This window comes from Gymnoscopelus microlampas, assembly GCF_963454915.1.
Source record: "Gymnoscopelus microlampas genome assembly, chromosome: 24".
NCBI lineage: Eukaryota > Metazoa > Chordata > Actinopteri > Myctophiformes > Myctophidae > Gymnoscopelus > Gymnoscopelus microlampas.
Genome location: NC_139961.1, coordinates 13,496,576 through 13,513,189, shown reverse-complemented (window position 1 = coordinate 13,513,189; position 16,614 = coordinate 13,496,576). Strand labels below are relative to the sequence as shown.

General features: G+C 43.1%; 1 protein-coding gene across 2 annotated transcripts in view; it reads left to right on the top strand.

Moving 5' to 3' along the window:
- lrrfip1b (leucine rich repeat (in FLII) interacting protein 1b) overlaps positions 1-16,614 on the top strand; it is a 67,790-nt gene that overhangs the window by 41,317 nt on the left and 9,859 nt on the right. The window contains exons 4-9 of one of the 2 annotated variants that reach the window (XM_084050702.1): positions 4,523-4,558; positions 5,457-5,582; positions 6,606-6,776; positions 7,433-7,525; positions 15,162-15,254; positions 16,320-16,455. In XM_084050702.1, coding sequence (XP_083906828.1) covers positions 4,523-4,558; positions 5,457-5,582; positions 6,606-6,776; positions 7,433-7,525; positions 15,162-15,254; positions 16,320-16,455 — 655 coding nt within the window. The remainder of the gene's footprint in view (positions 1-4,522; positions 4,559-5,456; positions 5,583-6,605; positions 6,777-7,432; positions 7,526-15,161; positions 15,255-16,319; positions 16,456-16,614) is intronic. The other variant, XM_084050703.1, reaches the window with a different exon arrangement.

Sequence of the window (16,614 nt, the reverse complement as noted above, 5' to 3'; positions counted from 1 at the left end):
TGGACCCATTTGTACACTCTCAGAGTTATAGACCTTACGGGTCCATTTGGCTCCTAACAATCAATCATTTCATACAAGGTTTCACACACACATGCTAAATAGAAGACTAAAGCTAGTATTCTATACCCCCAAGAACCCCTGGGGGTATCCCGGACCCTACTTTGAGAACCACTGATTTAAAGATATATTTTTTAATATATATAAACATTTAGATTATATGATACAGTACAATTATTGATCAAATTATTAGATTAAATGGATTATGGGCCCATCTCTACTCCCCACCTCCGCTGTGTCTTCCAGTAGTGCAGAGTAGATCAATAGACTGATGAGTAGTTAGAGTAGATATTTAGTTACTTAGAAGTAGCTCATTGGAATGGATGGATGGATTGATGAATGAATATATCCGATAATTGCAATTATTTTGCATAATCATCAGAATTGTCTCCATTCACCCGTATGGATTCATCTGTTGGAATGTATGTCATACATTTTCCAAAATAGCAGAAATAGCAGATCTACAAGCCCATTAACTGAGCTTGTAGATTTGATTTTTTTAATACATTTATTTTATATGGACTATTTTGGCCAAACAGAAATGCGATTTTTCTTCATATGTTCTAATGTGCAATGCCGAAAACACAATCGCGTTAATCGCAATTATCTATAACAGTTAATCGTCAAGTATGAACCCATTAAGACCTAGAACGCATCTGTGTCACTTTAGATTTCTTTGGCTATTCAAAAATAGCAGATATACAAGCTCATAGCGCGGCACCGAGTGCCGCGCTACGAGCTTGTAGATCTGCTATTTTTGAAAAATCTTGGGAAAAAAAAGGTTTTGATTTTTTCCCCAAAAACTGTTAGGATTTAGATTTATTTTTAAATCGCCTCAGGTCTTAATGGGTTAAGTAAGTATTCTATGATCGTGACAGCCCTAATGGATGAATGCATGGCTTGATGGAGGGATAGACAATGTGGATTGATGATAGAATGCATGGGTGGATGCCAGGTGTGGTAGACATGGGAAGGAAGGCTGGGCTGGCTGGGTAGATGGATGGATAGACAGAGGATGATTGATGAATAGCAGGAACAAAGGATAGATAGTTGTGTGTATGGATGGATGGATGGATGGATAGGTGGTTGGCTGGCTGGATATACAGCATAAACAGACTGTCAGAAGTATAGTTTAAGCTGCTAAATATGGAGATAGAGATACATGTTTGCACAGGAGACTTTTAAATGTTGATGCTTAGGGTCAGAAATGCATTCACACACACAATCTTTTCAGACGGGGGTCTGCAGTCCAAATATACATCAATTTGGGGGACCTCGACATGAAAATGTTTGGGAATCACTGGTGTGTGGAGTAGGCTACAAACATACCAGTGTAGTACGTGCACAGAATAGATGTGCTCATGCATGAATGCATGTAATTATGGATGGTGTGATTGCGGTGATGTACATGCTAAAGGCTAATACTTTGTTCATGCATACAGTGCCGCCTTCATGATGCAATACTTTGGCTCATGCATGAATGCATGTCATTTTCGCACTTCGTGCGAGTGCGTGCGCGTCTAGGTGTGTCAAGGTTGTTATAATGTTTGTCATTATTGTTTTTTTGTACTGACCTTTTTGTTTTTTATTTCATTTTAAATATTGACACACATTTTTATATTGTGTGCTGCCTTTTCAATCTAAATTATTTATTCATAATGTTGCCAACATGTTGATGTGAGTTGGGTTTGCGGGGTTGTTTTCCCACTGAAAACGAGCCCTTGGGTCAGGCAGCACCGGGAGAGATGATCAGAGGAGCAGAGTTTGTACCGTCGTTATCAACACCAGGACTGAAGTACGGAAAGAGTTTCCCAGCGAAGGTGCTGCCAGTGAACGAGTAGAGATGTACTCTGGCCTCCACTTCATAAAAGGAGACCAGACCCTCCTCATAATCCACAAACACTCCCACTTTCTGGACCTCCTCCTCTCTGACGGGGAGGAGGACAGCAGGGCCAGCAGCGGCCTTGTACTCATGTCCGTTCCTCAACAACATGGTCCAGTAACCGCTGTCGGGGTTCAGTGTGATTCTTCCCTTCCTGTTGCTGGACTCTCTGGCCACTCCTAAACTCCAGCCAGTCTTCCCTTCAACCTGAACCTCATAGTAAAACCTCCCTGAGCGGAAGCTTTGTTTTCCTAAGACACAGACACATGTAGAGAATCTCTTTGCGTTGTTTGGTAGTGTTAGCTTCTTTACGTCTCCCCGAGCCACTTGTTTTCCATCCTCAGACAGGGTGAGTTTACTGTGTGCCGTATCAGGGTCCAGAGTTACATCCACTGCGTATTGCTGGATCCGCCTCAGCTCGGCGTCAACCTTGTGTCTCACGTACTGCCGAACGACGTCGGAAATGAAAGTGTTGACGGAGAATTCCTGCCTCTTATAGATGGTTCTGTTACATAGTGGGCACTTGCACGCGTCGGTGCCGTCCCAGTGGCGTGTGATACAGGTTTTGCAGTAGTTGTGTCCGCACGGAATGGTGACTGGATCGGTGAACACATCCAGACAGATAGAACACAGGAGTCGCTCTGCGGACAGGAGAACGCTGGCAGACGCCATTTCTGCAGTTAGTAATTATCTGATCTCAATAGGAGGTGAAGACACCTGGCGAGGTATAGCGTGCTTCGTAATCTGGTGGATAGCTCCTCGGTATCTGGCCCAATAATACCTTTTTGCATCCTCATCACTATGACGTCACTATGATGTCAGCCGTGACCCGTGACCAAATACGGAGTTCCATGTCAGTCTTGCCAAAAAATATGGATGTGCCCAAATATGGATGTTTTTTTGGGGGGGGCGTTTATCATTCACAGGTTATAGGTTTAGGTACAAGGAGTTAGGAGTTTTAGATATCTTTGGGAAATCTGGAATTGTGTGTGTGTGTGTGTGTGTGTGTGTGTGTGTGTGTGTGTGTGTGTGTGTGTGTGTGTGTGTGTGTGTGTGTGTGTGTGTGTGTGTGTGTGTGTGTGTGTGTGTGTGTGTGTGTGTGTGTGTGGGGCAGGTGGGTTATGAGTCTGAAACAGTGCATTGCCCCCTTTTTTTTGTCCCTCCTTTTCTGAAATAATTTCAAACTAACTAACTAACAACACTGACTCTCTTCTCTTCCTCTTCCTGTTTCTCTCCCTCTCCGCTTGCCTTCAGCCTTCAGACTACAGTGGGTTTCTGGGCTCCAGCTCGCGGGCTTCCTCCAGGGCCAGTTCGGCCCGTGCCAGCCCTGTGGTGAGCGCCTCTCGTCGGTCACGGCCTCTAAATGCCTCTAGCCCCCATTATGGTTCATGTGTATTTCTTTGACCTGCGGGACAACTTGAATAACTTCATGCGCAGTTCAAAATCCTGGCCGTTAATCTCACTCATGAGAGTGCACAAAAGGTAACCCTTTTGTGCACTCTCGGGAGTTACCCGCGGATCAAATGAACATTGATCCGGATCCTGGATTTTACCTGGTGCTCTAAAAGATGCATCTTCTACACAAGTTGTTTTACACCGCTCTGGTTGCACAGTAAGGTCCCCGGTTCGATTCCCATCTGGAGAGACCTGTTGTGTTGCTGTGTCTTTTCCCCCTCTCCGCCCTTTTGCTAATTTTCCTGTCTCTATACACTTTCCCCTCTAAATAAAAGAATGAATAAATAAAAAACAAACAAACATAAGCCTTAAACACAAACAGTGATGATAGTGGAAATGTGACACGTTTCTGTTAATTAGCGTCATCATTTTATGTCTTGATACCTTCACTAGTTTTGTCATTGATTGAACAAGGTGCTGTATGGGCTGCTATAGAAAAAGCTGTCTCTTATGCCACCTGGTGGCCATGTTGTGCACTTGCAGCTTTTGGTGCATCCTTTAAAATCTCAGGAGCCTAAGTGAGGTTCCAGCCTATTAGAAGTGAGCATCGGGTAGGGATATTGGCACGTACGAGCGTGCGTGTTTCAGTGATGCTATCAGCTCAACTGTAAACTGCAGTGGAACGTGCTAACCAGAGCGTGCTGTAGATAGAAGAGATGATGCTGAAATGAGAATGAGCATGGCCTGAATATGTATTATTAAGTCTAAATTATTGAAGGAATAAACCTTAGATGCTTTAGGATGTTTCACCTGATTTTTCTCCAACCTTCCAGCATCCATATACCACGTGCAAGCATGTGCGTGATTCATTTGTATACGTTTGTCTTTGTTAATGTCTTTTGTTGGTTATGTCTTTGCATCAACGTCATCAGAAGAATGCAGTGAATATTCTTTAGCTTTGGTCGTGACCAACTGGAATGAAATGTGTGTGTGTGTGTGTGTGTGTGTGTGTGTGTGTGTGTGTGTGTGTGTGTGTGTGTGTGTGTGTGTGTGTGTGTGTGTGTGTGTGTGTGTGTGTGTGTGTGTGTGTGTGTGTGTAATGCTCATGACATTTTTGTAATTGTGTGTCTGGATATGAAGTGTCGCATCAATTAGTCAATTAATAAAAACATGTGCATTCATTTTCAGGTGGAAGAGAGGCCTGACAGGGAATTCGTGGACAAAGTAAGTGTTTTATTATCAAGTAATTAACGTTCCACGTTCAAATATTTTTGATAGGTTGCCATAGTTACCCACTGAATATTGGTACTCCATATATGGAGCTATCCGACATATCTACTGTAACTAACCTATCTAAGTCTGACATCACAAACTCCATATTTGGGCGTGGTTGATCTAGAGCTCCATATATGGTTACTTTAACTTTCTTTTCTTTTACCACTTAAGCCCTGTTAAAAAAAATATATATATATTAAAAAAAAATCTAAAAGCTCACAACACGTTGCTTTGTGACATGTAGATCTGCTATTTTGTTATTATTATTATTATTATATATATTTCCCCCCCGACATTCTCAAAATAGGGACACTAGTTTGAAGGTGGGTTGCGACACATACAGTTGGCTGATGTCATCACAAAAGTGAATTTGTGTAGTTCTAGTGTGTGTGTGTGCGTGTGTGTTTGTGTGTGTGTTCGTATGCGTCTGTGAGAATTCTGCAGTTGCGCTTGTGTGCATATACAGTAACTTTAGTCATCTGGGTATGCCATGTGTGTGTGCTTATTTACATTTATCTTTAGTCAAAATACATCACTGACCGTAAGGGTCCATTTGGTTGGTTCACTCTCAGAGTTAGATGAACACTGTGGATTGGGGTCCCAGAGTCAAAATAATTATGCAAAATAATTAGGGTATGAAATGGGGGTCCGTGGCCTGCAGATGCATATCAATCTGTGGGTCCTTGAAAAAAAGAAGAAACAAAGGTTTAGAATCACTGATATACACATGCATGTGGCTAAAGTGAAGAGTTACAGTCTGTGTCAGCGGTGTGTTTGTGTGTAGTGACCGACCGACCGACCGACCGCCAATCATCGCGTGTGTGTGTGTGTGTGTGTGTCCACCCAGGGCTCCAGGACGGCCTCCACCCTGTCGGCTGCCACCCTGGCCTCGCTGGGGGCTCCGTCCTCTCGCCGGGGCAGCTGTGACACCTCCTTCTCCGTGGAGACAGAGGCCTCCATAAGGGACATCAAGGCACGGCATTAACACTCATTCACTGCCAGGAATTCATACATTCATTCATCCGTCTACTGTCCCCTTGCCTTGCCGAAAACGGCGATTTTACTGTACCTTTGAAAAATCATGGAATATTCTCTGTGACCAGTGTTGCCAGATTCTTTGAGAGAAACAAGCGAACCAGGTCTAGGAAAACCAGCCCAAAAGAAGCGACGACTATGGGCCATATGAGCACTTTAACATATACATCAGCTATTTGAAAATAGCAGATCTACAAGCTCACAACGCGTCGCGATGCGACGCGTTGTGAGCTTGTAGATCGGCTATTTTCAAATAAAATCTTGCGGGGAAATTATAATAAGCAGATCTGGCAACCCTGTCTGTGACAGTCCTCACGGGCGTGGGCCTCCGTTCTATAGCTATGGCCGCTTGAATGTGACTTGTTTTTTGAAGAGAAGCGAAGATTTTTAACAAATCTTCTCTTCTGGGGGGTCCCTGGCACAAAACATTTTCAGCTGGGGGCGCGGGGCCAAATGCATATGAATTTGGGGGTCCTTGACATGGAAAAAGTTTTGAGAACCGCTGATCTAAAGCGTTGGTTCTCAAAGTGGGGTCCGGGGACCCCCAGGGGTCCTTGAGGGAGTTCCAGGGGGTCCCCAGCTAAATGATGGATAGTTAGGAACCAACGCTGTGTACGCTGTGTACAAATGGAACCAAATGGACCCTAACGGGTCCATTTGGTTCCATTTGTACACTCTCAGAGTTAAATTAACATTGATTTTACAATATAAATTGGGGTCCCAGAGATAGAAATGCCATTAAATGGGGGTCCGTAGCCTCTATTGCATGTCAAACTGGGGGTCCTTAAAATCAAAATGGTTGAGAATCACTGCTAGAGCTGTACAAATCTTCTCTTATGGGGGTCCCTGGCATATCTTTTCAAATGGGGGTCCGCGGGCTAATAAGTGTCAATTTGGGGGTCCTTGTCATGAAAAAGTTTGAGAACCACTGATCTAAAGCGTGTCATCATCCCTGTTCCAGGACTCTCTGGTGGAGTCGGAGGAGAAGTACCGCAAGGCGATGGTGTCCAACGCCCAGCTGCACAACGAGAAGTCCAACCTCATGTACCAGGTGGACACGCTGAAAGAGGCGCTCATCGAGCTGGAGGAGCAGCTGTGGGAGGCGCGTCGGGAGTACGACGACAAGACCAAGGTCAGGGGGGCTCACACCTTTCATGGGTTGTTATTATTATTATTGTTATTATTATATGATTCTAAACATGATTATAATGCAGGGTGTCGTCACCTTCTTTTTTTCGGGGCAAAGGGACCCCCCTTAGCTGAGAGAGAGATGAAATAGGGAGCCCCCCCCCCCCCCCACTACATTGCATCAGATTGTAGGGGTGCAATCGATTTCATCGAATATGAAAAAAATAAAATCTGTTTTGGGGTGGGGGGTGTAAATGTAGTTTTTTTGCTCTCATTTTTCTTATTTTTTTATAGCAAAAAGAGGCAATCTACAAGCTTGTAGATTGCCTCTTTTCGTGTGATATGTGATATTTTTGTGGCATATCGCATCAAAGTGGGGTCCAGTAACTCCCCACGTGGGGGCTCCCAGCAAAATTTGACCACCTACAACTAGAACTACTAGCTTATTTTTAATTGACAGATTATGGAAAACTTAAATCTGACGTATCATTTTGAAAAACACGATGATTCTCTTATGGAGCAGGCAATCTTTTCAGAGGGGTTCCATAGCCTAAATATACATGCAATATGACAATGTTTGAGAACCACTGAATTAGACACTGTGTATTATTTTTGGTATAACTTTCTATATCATCCATCTGATCTCTGCTTGTACTGTAGGAGTTTGAGAGGGAGAGACACGCCCACAGTGTTCTGCAGTTCCAGTTCAAGGAGATGAGAGAGACGCTGAAACAGAGCGAAGAGCTGCTCACGGTGAGCATTGTGACCTATGACCTACAGTATGTGACCTATGCAGCGCACAAAAAAACGAATTTATGCTACGTCGCATTTTCCAGGTCACACACCACTGAGAAACACTGTCCCGACATTTTCCTGTAGAGGAAAAACAACCCAGCAGTTTGTTGTCTTCCAAAACCGTTTATACCCTGTCACTTGTTGTCCGTAGCCAATCAAACCTTTTATACCCTGTCACTTGTTAGTTGGGTCATTTATGGCACTTCCGTGACCGCGGAGAGCGAAGGTCCGTTTCTCAATGGATTTGTCATCTAGGAGGGTTATTAAACAAATTTAGCCGGGGTGTCTTTTTTAAAACGGCGGGGAAAATTTGTGGGAGACCAAAATCCAAAATGGCTGCCGTGAAAATGAACTTTTTAATGGTTTGACCTACAATGATGCACAATACATGGTTTCAGAGCTTATTTTGGTCAAGGAATACATATATGGTGTTTATATAATGATTTGACCTATTGTCGACCTTCAAATGCAAGATGGCTGCCAATTATGAGCTCCAAAAGGGAGTTTTTTCAAAATCGTCACAGAGCCTTCATATTAGGCTCAAATGAAAGCTCTGCTCATGATGAGTTGAATAATATACAGTATAAGTACACAGAAGTAATCTCTGAGGTCAATAAAGTCAATGTTTGTGTGTAAACAGCAGTTGCTGATTTGCGGTTTCCCATTAAATAGGGTAGGCTACTGAGAATATGGTGTCCAGTTCATCCCATCACATTTTCATAATGAACCAAAAATAAATGAGCTCTATAGCCTAACATAAAATAGTATTCTGTATGCAAAGCTAGAAAGGTTAGTTGCTTGAGGTGAATTTAAAGGTCAACTCATTTGTCACCCTTATTTTGTAGTATTGCTCCCAGTGTTTCCTGTCTGTCTTCCTTGCCTTGTCTAACCAGTCTTGTGATTTTGTCAGTGTTTCCACCTGTGTCCTCCTAGTCCCCCAGCCTATCCCAGTGTTGATTGTCAGTTGAGTTCACCTGTGTCCTGTTAATCCCTGTATATTTAAGCCCTGTGATTGCATTGTGTTCTTATTGGTCTGTAGACCTTTGTCATGTGAGGTTTTTAGTCGTTGTTCTTTGCGCTCAAGAATCTTGGAAGTGATTTTGGATAAGAACCTCTCGCCAGAGCAGGATGCACAGCACGCCCTGTCTGTAGTGCTTTCCTCGTAGTGCTTGGTCTACCAACCCCTCCACTACTACCCCTGCTGTAACCAGAGTGTCTGCCATTCCACAGCCCTTGAATCGCTTGTAGATGGCATAGATGTACTGTAGGACATCAGCTGGTGGAAAGGTACGAGGATTGGGAGGATGTCCTTGAACATTTCTGGATTCTCTGCCTTGAGCTCAGTGAGCATCTTGTAGGTGGGCAGGTCACCAACAAGAAAGGAGAATGGAATATTCTTCTGCCACATGGCCTCCACATGTTCCACCATGATGTCATTCACCACTGACTGACTTGAAGGTTCATTGTATGTTGTGTGGTAATAAGGCTTGCTCTTGTTGGGTGGTGGATGACAGCAGGACTGGGCACCACTGTATCCTGGAACTCGCTGCTCTTCAGGTGGTGGTCTTGTACCATGACTGTCTACACGAGACAGTGCATGTATCACAGAGCGAGCACACTGCGGAGCTCTGCTATCAACCTGGGAGTAAATGTCCATGGCATGACAAGGAGTAAAGATCTGGTAGACACTCTGCACAAGAGCGGTGTCTGCATCAGCTTTGCAGACACACTGCTCCTCTATGACCATTGGGCTCTGATGGATGTGGAGGCATCAGCAACCTGCCCACACGAGATCGCAGACAGCAAGCCAGCTATCGTGATCATCGACAATGACGACTTCAAGATTGACACTATGACAGGTGACTCTACAGCAGTCCATCGAACAAATGTCATGTACATGCAGCCAGAGAGCTATGAAAAGAAACCAGGCAAAGAGACTGCTGAAACGCTCACCAAGAAGAAGGAAATCTCTGCACAGCTAAAGCAGAAGTGTGCGGAACTGACAAAGGTTTGCCAGTACAGATGCCCCCCCTGGTAGCAAGAGTGAGTCACCTGCTTGTCCCAGGGTAGATCCACCAGTGGATGGGTCAGCTCCGCAGCGTGCTCGCTCTGTAATACATGCACTGTCTCGTGTAGACAATCATGGCAGAAGACCACCACCTGAAGAGCAGCGAGTTCCAGGATACAGTGGTGCCCAGTCCTGCTGTCATCCACCACCCAACAAGAGCATGCCTAATTACCACACAACATACAATGAACCTCCAAGCAAGTCAGTGGTGAATGACATAATGGTGAAACATGTGGAGGCCATGCGGCAGAAGAATATTCCATTCTCCTTTCTTGTTGGTCACCTGCCCACCTACAAGACGTTCACTCAGCTCAAGGCGGAGAATCCATTAATGTTCAAGGACATCCTCCCAATCCTCGTAACTTTCCACCAGCTGATGTCCTACATCTATGCCATCTACAAGCGATTCAAGGGCTCTGGAATGGCAGACGCTCTAATGTCCAAGATTCTTGAGCACAAAGAACAACAACTAAAAACCTCACCTCGCATGACAACAGACCAACAAGACCACAGTGCAAACACAGGGCTTAAATATACAGGGATTAACAGGACACAGGTGAACTCAACTGACAATCAACACTGGGATAGGCTCGGGGACTAGGAGGACACAGGTGGAAACACTGACAAAATCACAAGACTGGTTAGACAAGGCAAGGAAGACAGACAGGAAACACTGGGAGCAATACTACAAAATAAGGGTGACAAATGAGTTGACCTTTAAATTCACCTCAAGCAACTAACCTTTCTAGCTTTGCATACAGAATACTATTTTATGTTAGGCTATAGAGCTCATTTATTTTTGGTTCATTATGAAAATGTGATGGGATGAACTGGACACCATATTCTCAGTAGCCTACCCTATTTAATGGGAAACCGCAAATCAGCAACTGCTGTTTACACACAAACATTGACTTTATTGACCTCAGAGATTACTTCTGTGTACTTATACTGTATATTATTCAACTCATCATGAGCAGAGCTTTCATTTGAGCCTAATATGAAGGCTCTGTGACGATTTTGAAAAAACTCCCTTTTGGAGCTCATAATTGGCAGCCATCTTGCATTTGAAGGTCGACAATAGGTCAAATCATTATATAAACACCATATATGTATTCCTTGACCAAAATAAGCTCTGAAACCATGTATTGTGCATCATTGTAGGTCAAACCATTAAAAAGTTCATTTTCACGGCAGCCATTTTGGATTTTGGTCTCCCACAAATTTTCCCCGCCGTTTTAAAAAAGACACCCCGGCTAAATTTGTTTAATAACCCTCCTAGATGACAAATCCATTGAGAAACGAACCTTCGCTCTCCGCGGTCACGGAAGTGCCATAAATGACCCAACTATGTTGTCTGTAGCCAATCAGACCTTTTATACCTTGTTACCTGTTGTCTGTAGCCAATCAGGGAAGGTCTCTGAACTTAGTGCAAAGATCCTTGATCTTCTTGACAAGATAGCCCGTTCCACATCTGGCCAATAGTACTAAATGGTATAAACAGATCTGGTCTCCTAAGTGGTCACCCCACGTGATTTTCAGATCTCGTGAACATCCTATGATCATTGTTGCCATATCTAGAGCATTAGTTAAATGCCCAATTACACCTTGACAATGCTATTATTCAGATATACCTTCAAAAGGCATAATCAAAAACATACATATTTGTTAGTGAAATTGCAAAATGGTAGACATTCCCCTGTAACATTATAGCCAGAACAATCACCCACCAAGACATTTTAAAGGGGGATGTGATGCCAACACTGAGGCAAAGAAATGACATGTTGGAACTAGATAAATTAGAAAGTCACACCACAGCTATTTTCGCTTTGAAATCGCAAAAGGCTGCTGTTGCGCTCAGAGGCAAAGTTTTTCCACGTGGCCTCCGACTCACGTGCACACAACACAGTTGCAGTGTTGTGCTGTCCCAACCATACCGTAAAAAGAATGGACAAAGCTCTACAGACTGGCTGTAACCGCAGCAAGGGCGTGGGATCTTCACTCGGTTGAACCAATAGAAACCCTAGAAACATCCTTCAGAATATGTATTCTGGCGTGGCCAAATACATATTACTTTATCGTTGTTTTTTTATTTAATGGGACCATATTTTACTAAACCTATATCATGATGGTTTAAAAAAAACAGTGTTTATGAAAAGGTTTACTAAGGTAATAAAATCAAGTATAAATTCCGCCCCAAAACCTCATTCACTTGTATTGAGATTATAATGTATTGTGACCGGTAGAAGGTGAAATAGCGACATCGGCTGGGCCATTAATGGGAACAGCACTGTGTAAGAGAGCTTCAATTCCAGAGGAGATTCCTTGCCGCCTGTGCCCAACACGGAAAATCTGTCTTCATATTAAAACAGAGCAAATCCTAAATACCAGATCATTGTTTTCTTCCCTCACAGATTTTTTTTGTTTAGTTTTTTCACTTGTTCAGTATTCAGAGAGGGGAACGAAATCACACAGTCTGTACTAATCATGCAGCAGCATTTAAAGCCACAATCCGGGATTCAGTAGTGTATGTTATATACACTATAACTAGTACATGTGGTCTCCCTGTTCTTCCATTGAGAACTTTGAATCCTGGTGTCGGTTAAGGACACCTGCGAGTTGACAATGTCGATAACGTTATTTGAAGCAGTGCACCGGATTGGACATTAGATGTGCTGCCATCTTTATTACCTCACTCCATTGGCCAACGGACATAACGCGTATGCATTGTAGCTTTAATGCATCTGTGCCTAGACTAATACACTCACATGGTTACACTGTAAACTCCTGATTTATTCTGTACATCGGTATTTTGCAGTGTAGGCTTTGCTTACACAACTATCACTGCTTTTCCTGCTTTTACTTCTCTTGCTTGCTGATTTTTCTTTTCTTCCTTCCCTGCTTCCTTCCTCACTTCCTTCCTCCCTTTCCTGCCTCCTCCCTTGCGTCCTTGTGGTGGTGGTTCAGGAGGTGGGTGAGTTGCGGCTGAAGGGGGTCAGCACTGCCAGGGAGATCTCAGACCTGCAGGAGAACCTGGAGTGGAAGGAGAAAAGGATCGGGGTACAAATGCAAACTCTGTTCAAAAGTTCAAACGTGATAATCAGTCAACCAGTCCATCGCACAGAGCTACTGAAGAATCAGTTTTTTCACAGTCTTAAGACTACAGTAGCTACAATATACTGTGCAGCAGTGGTTCTCAAAGTGAGACACCCTGGAACCCCCTCAAGGACCCCGGGGGGTCCTTGAGGGGGTTCCAGGGTGTCTCCAGCAATTTGTTAATATAGCATCAAAATAATTGTACAACTTTAACCACATATACAGTAAACATCGGCTATTAGAAAATCGCCAATCTACAACAAAAAAAATCTTGAAAGAGAAACGGTGAAAAACAATTGGCGTATTCTTTGAAACATTTGAACACAAATCTTGTATGGGGGTCCCTGGCACTAAATATTTTCATATGGGGGGGTCTGGCGTGGCCAAATACATATTAATGTGGGCGTCCTTAACATGAACATGAAAAAGTTTGAGAAACATCGCTGTACAGTAGTAATTAACAGTGGAGGATGCCAAAATGGCCTCTCAATGATTTAATACTGAAGTGATCAGGACTATAGAATTCAGCTATTGCAAAGATAACGGCTGTATAGAATGACTGCTACAGAACAGTTCAAGCATCACAGCATAAAAAAATATGTGTATGATAACTGCTTTTATTTGTATTTGAGTGAGAAGTCTGCTTCCTTTTGTACGCACGACTTAATAGCGAAGCTGAGATGGAAAATATGTCGAGCACACACAGGAGTGACAGCTCTGGAGAAATGTGATCCTGTAGGGCAGTGGTTCTCAACCTGTGGGTCGAGACCCCCCCCACTTGATTTTGGAGGGTCCCCAGATGACAGTGAAGTGACAATTTAAGGAATTTTAATACCTCTCTAACACTATACTATACAAACTGGTCAAACATTGGCCAAATTGTCAAAGAAAGAGGCAAACATTTTGAAAATAGCCGATCTACAAGCTCACAACGGCTTGCGTTGCGAGCCGTTGTGAGCTTGTAGATCTGCTATTTTCACAATATGTATCTGTGGAACTGGGTCAAACTAAATGTAATGCCTCAACTCCTACAATTTATGCTTGTCAGGGTGGGGGTCCCCGGTTCAAATATGAATATTTTGGGGGGTACCCAGTTCAAATATGATTATTTTGATGTGTGTCACCAGAAACAGACAGGGCTCTTAAAGGACGACTTCACCCATTTGCAACCTATCTTCATGTAATTGGTCCTCACTAATGCTCATGATGAAATGGTACCATTTTATCATGAGCATTAGTGAGGATTGTTTATATGAAGATAAGTTGAAAATGGGTGGTGTAGTCCTTTAACCCTTCCAGCACCTCTGGACAACAACACCAACACCAACCCACTCAGCTGCAGTTTGCACATGTCCTGCGTTTTCTACCGCATGCTTTCTGAACCGTTACTCCTCTGGGATTATTGGAAAAAAGGACAAATAAAAAGAGAGAGGAAAGATCTGAAGTTAAAAGGAGTGGTTTTGGTGACTAGCTGGTCGAAGTGTAGCCGCTCTATTGTGTAACAGTGAATAAGAAATTGTCTGCAGTATAGTGAGACTGGAGTAGCTACCACATACACTACCAATGCTACATGGATGCATGAACAATATCTACACTAGGCACAACCAGTGTTGGGCAGTAACTATTTACTAAGTAATATATTACTCTACTTTGAGTTACTAAGTTCCAATGAATGTGATTGTTTTTTGATCAAGATAGACTATATAATAGCTATAATTTATACTCCTTAGTAGGAGTTTGTCACATGCAAAAAAGGAACCGATCTACAAGCTATCAACACGTTGAGAAGTGACACATTGTTAGCTTGTACATCTGTTCTTTTTAAGTTTGCACCCTCTCACAAAATATGATGTAACATGTGTGTGCACAAGTAATATAGTAATACAACTTGTAATTTAACTAGTTACTCTTGATACCAAGTAAAAGGAAATGTAATATTAGGCGCAATAAGTAACTAGTAACGTGTTACTCTCCCTGAGTAACTTGCCCAACACTGGCCACCGCAATAGTACACAATGCAGGAAAGATGCATTTGAAGACATGCAGAAATGGCTACCATTGTATGCAGTACCAATGCATCTTAAATGCCTTAAGATTAATGTGTACGATAGCCATCACAACACTATTTAATCAGAGCTGCCACAATGCAGGAAAGATGCATTGAGGAGTGCATTGTACAACAGGCACTGTGTACAGTGCCAATGCAAGATGGAGGAGTTATGCAGTGGCCACTAATGTCGCTATCTAACCAACTGTGGCACTAAAAAAAGCCTATTTATTACGTACCATTTCTTAACTACTCTAATTTTCCTACATATTTCCACTGTAACATCTCTTTTGCTTCTAGCCTTAACCTTTGTGAACTCATCCGTTTCCTTCCTCTCCTCTCTACTAACCTCTGTCTTGACCTCTTGCTGCGGGGTGACCCCTCAGGCCTTAGAGAGGCAGAGGGACTTCTCGGACATTGTACGGATCGAGCGCGACCGTTTCAGGGACGAGGTGGTCCGACTCAGGGAGGCGCTCAAGGTACACGGGGGTCAAAGTCTGCAGTCAGCACCAAGTTAGCTGTGTGTGTACTGTATGTTTGCAATAATGGTGCAAGTAACTGGGTACAATGCACAATGAATGGCAGTACTGTATGTCGTCTACTTGATCCTTCTAAACCCATATTGGAGACAACCACCCATGATAGAGTCTCAGTTCTCACATTTCATTGACTGTGACCGACTGAGACCGAGGTAAAGGAAAGGTGTTGTGATTGAACTGGGACATTTTGAAAATGGATTATTCTTCTTTTATTAAAGGTGTAGTTCAACCAAAAAAACATTTTTTGGTCCTAAGCCAATAATTTGATGACTGGCGGAAAGATGCTAATGTATCTGGTAGGAGACTCAAATTATTCATCAAATTATTAGCTTGCGACAAAAACAAAGATTTTTTTTTTGGATGAACTATTCCTTTAAACTTCACCCTCCCAAATCTGTCATCTTCTTAACGCTTTTTGAGCCAATTCGTCCACATTCATCATCTTTATCACATCTGTTTAATCGTGTAAATGACACTAAAACAATGACGGGGCAGACAATACTGTCCCGTCTTCATTTCGTAATGTCAATGGTCTTCAAAGTGGGGTTCTATTGAGGGGGTTCCAGGGGGTCCCCAGCAAAATGAGTTAATATAGCATGCAAAGTCAGTTCTTCTTATCTTCATATAATTGGCCCTCAGTAATGCTCATAAGATGACACAACTCACTCTGTGTCTTATTGGTGGGCTATGGACAGTTCAGATACCTGCCTAATGACTAAGGATTCCAAGCTAATAGATGCAGTACAACCTTTTCCCTTCCTGTGAAGTTTGCATGCTGAAATGGAAGCCATATATTGTTCTTGTATTAATTTAAAAAAAAGTACAGATCCTGCCTACCGATGATGTCACTGGTAGGCAGGTTTCTGAACTGTCCACAACCTTCCTCTGAGACACGGAGTAAGTAGACAGAAATGGTGCCACCTTATAGCATTAGCTAGGACCAATTTGAAAATGGCCGAAGTGGTCCTTTAACTTACTGACTTGTCTGTGGTCTCTCCGGAACAGAAACACGGAATCGTGCTGTCTCCTGAGGTGACAACCAATGGGGAGACGGGACAGAGGGACGCTGATGATGACATTGCAGATTCCGCCTCCCGATTGGCTCAGGAGTCACCTCATGTGGGAGCAGAGAGCATGCTGGGTAAGAGAGCCATAATCGACCTAATTATATGTGTTCAGTGTGTATACATGATATGTCTTTATCAAATGAAGAGTTTTAGTTCCAAAAAGGAGATGTCCAACATTTGAAATGTGGGGCATATTCTCTCCAATTACTCTTTACTTTACTTTCCTTTACTTG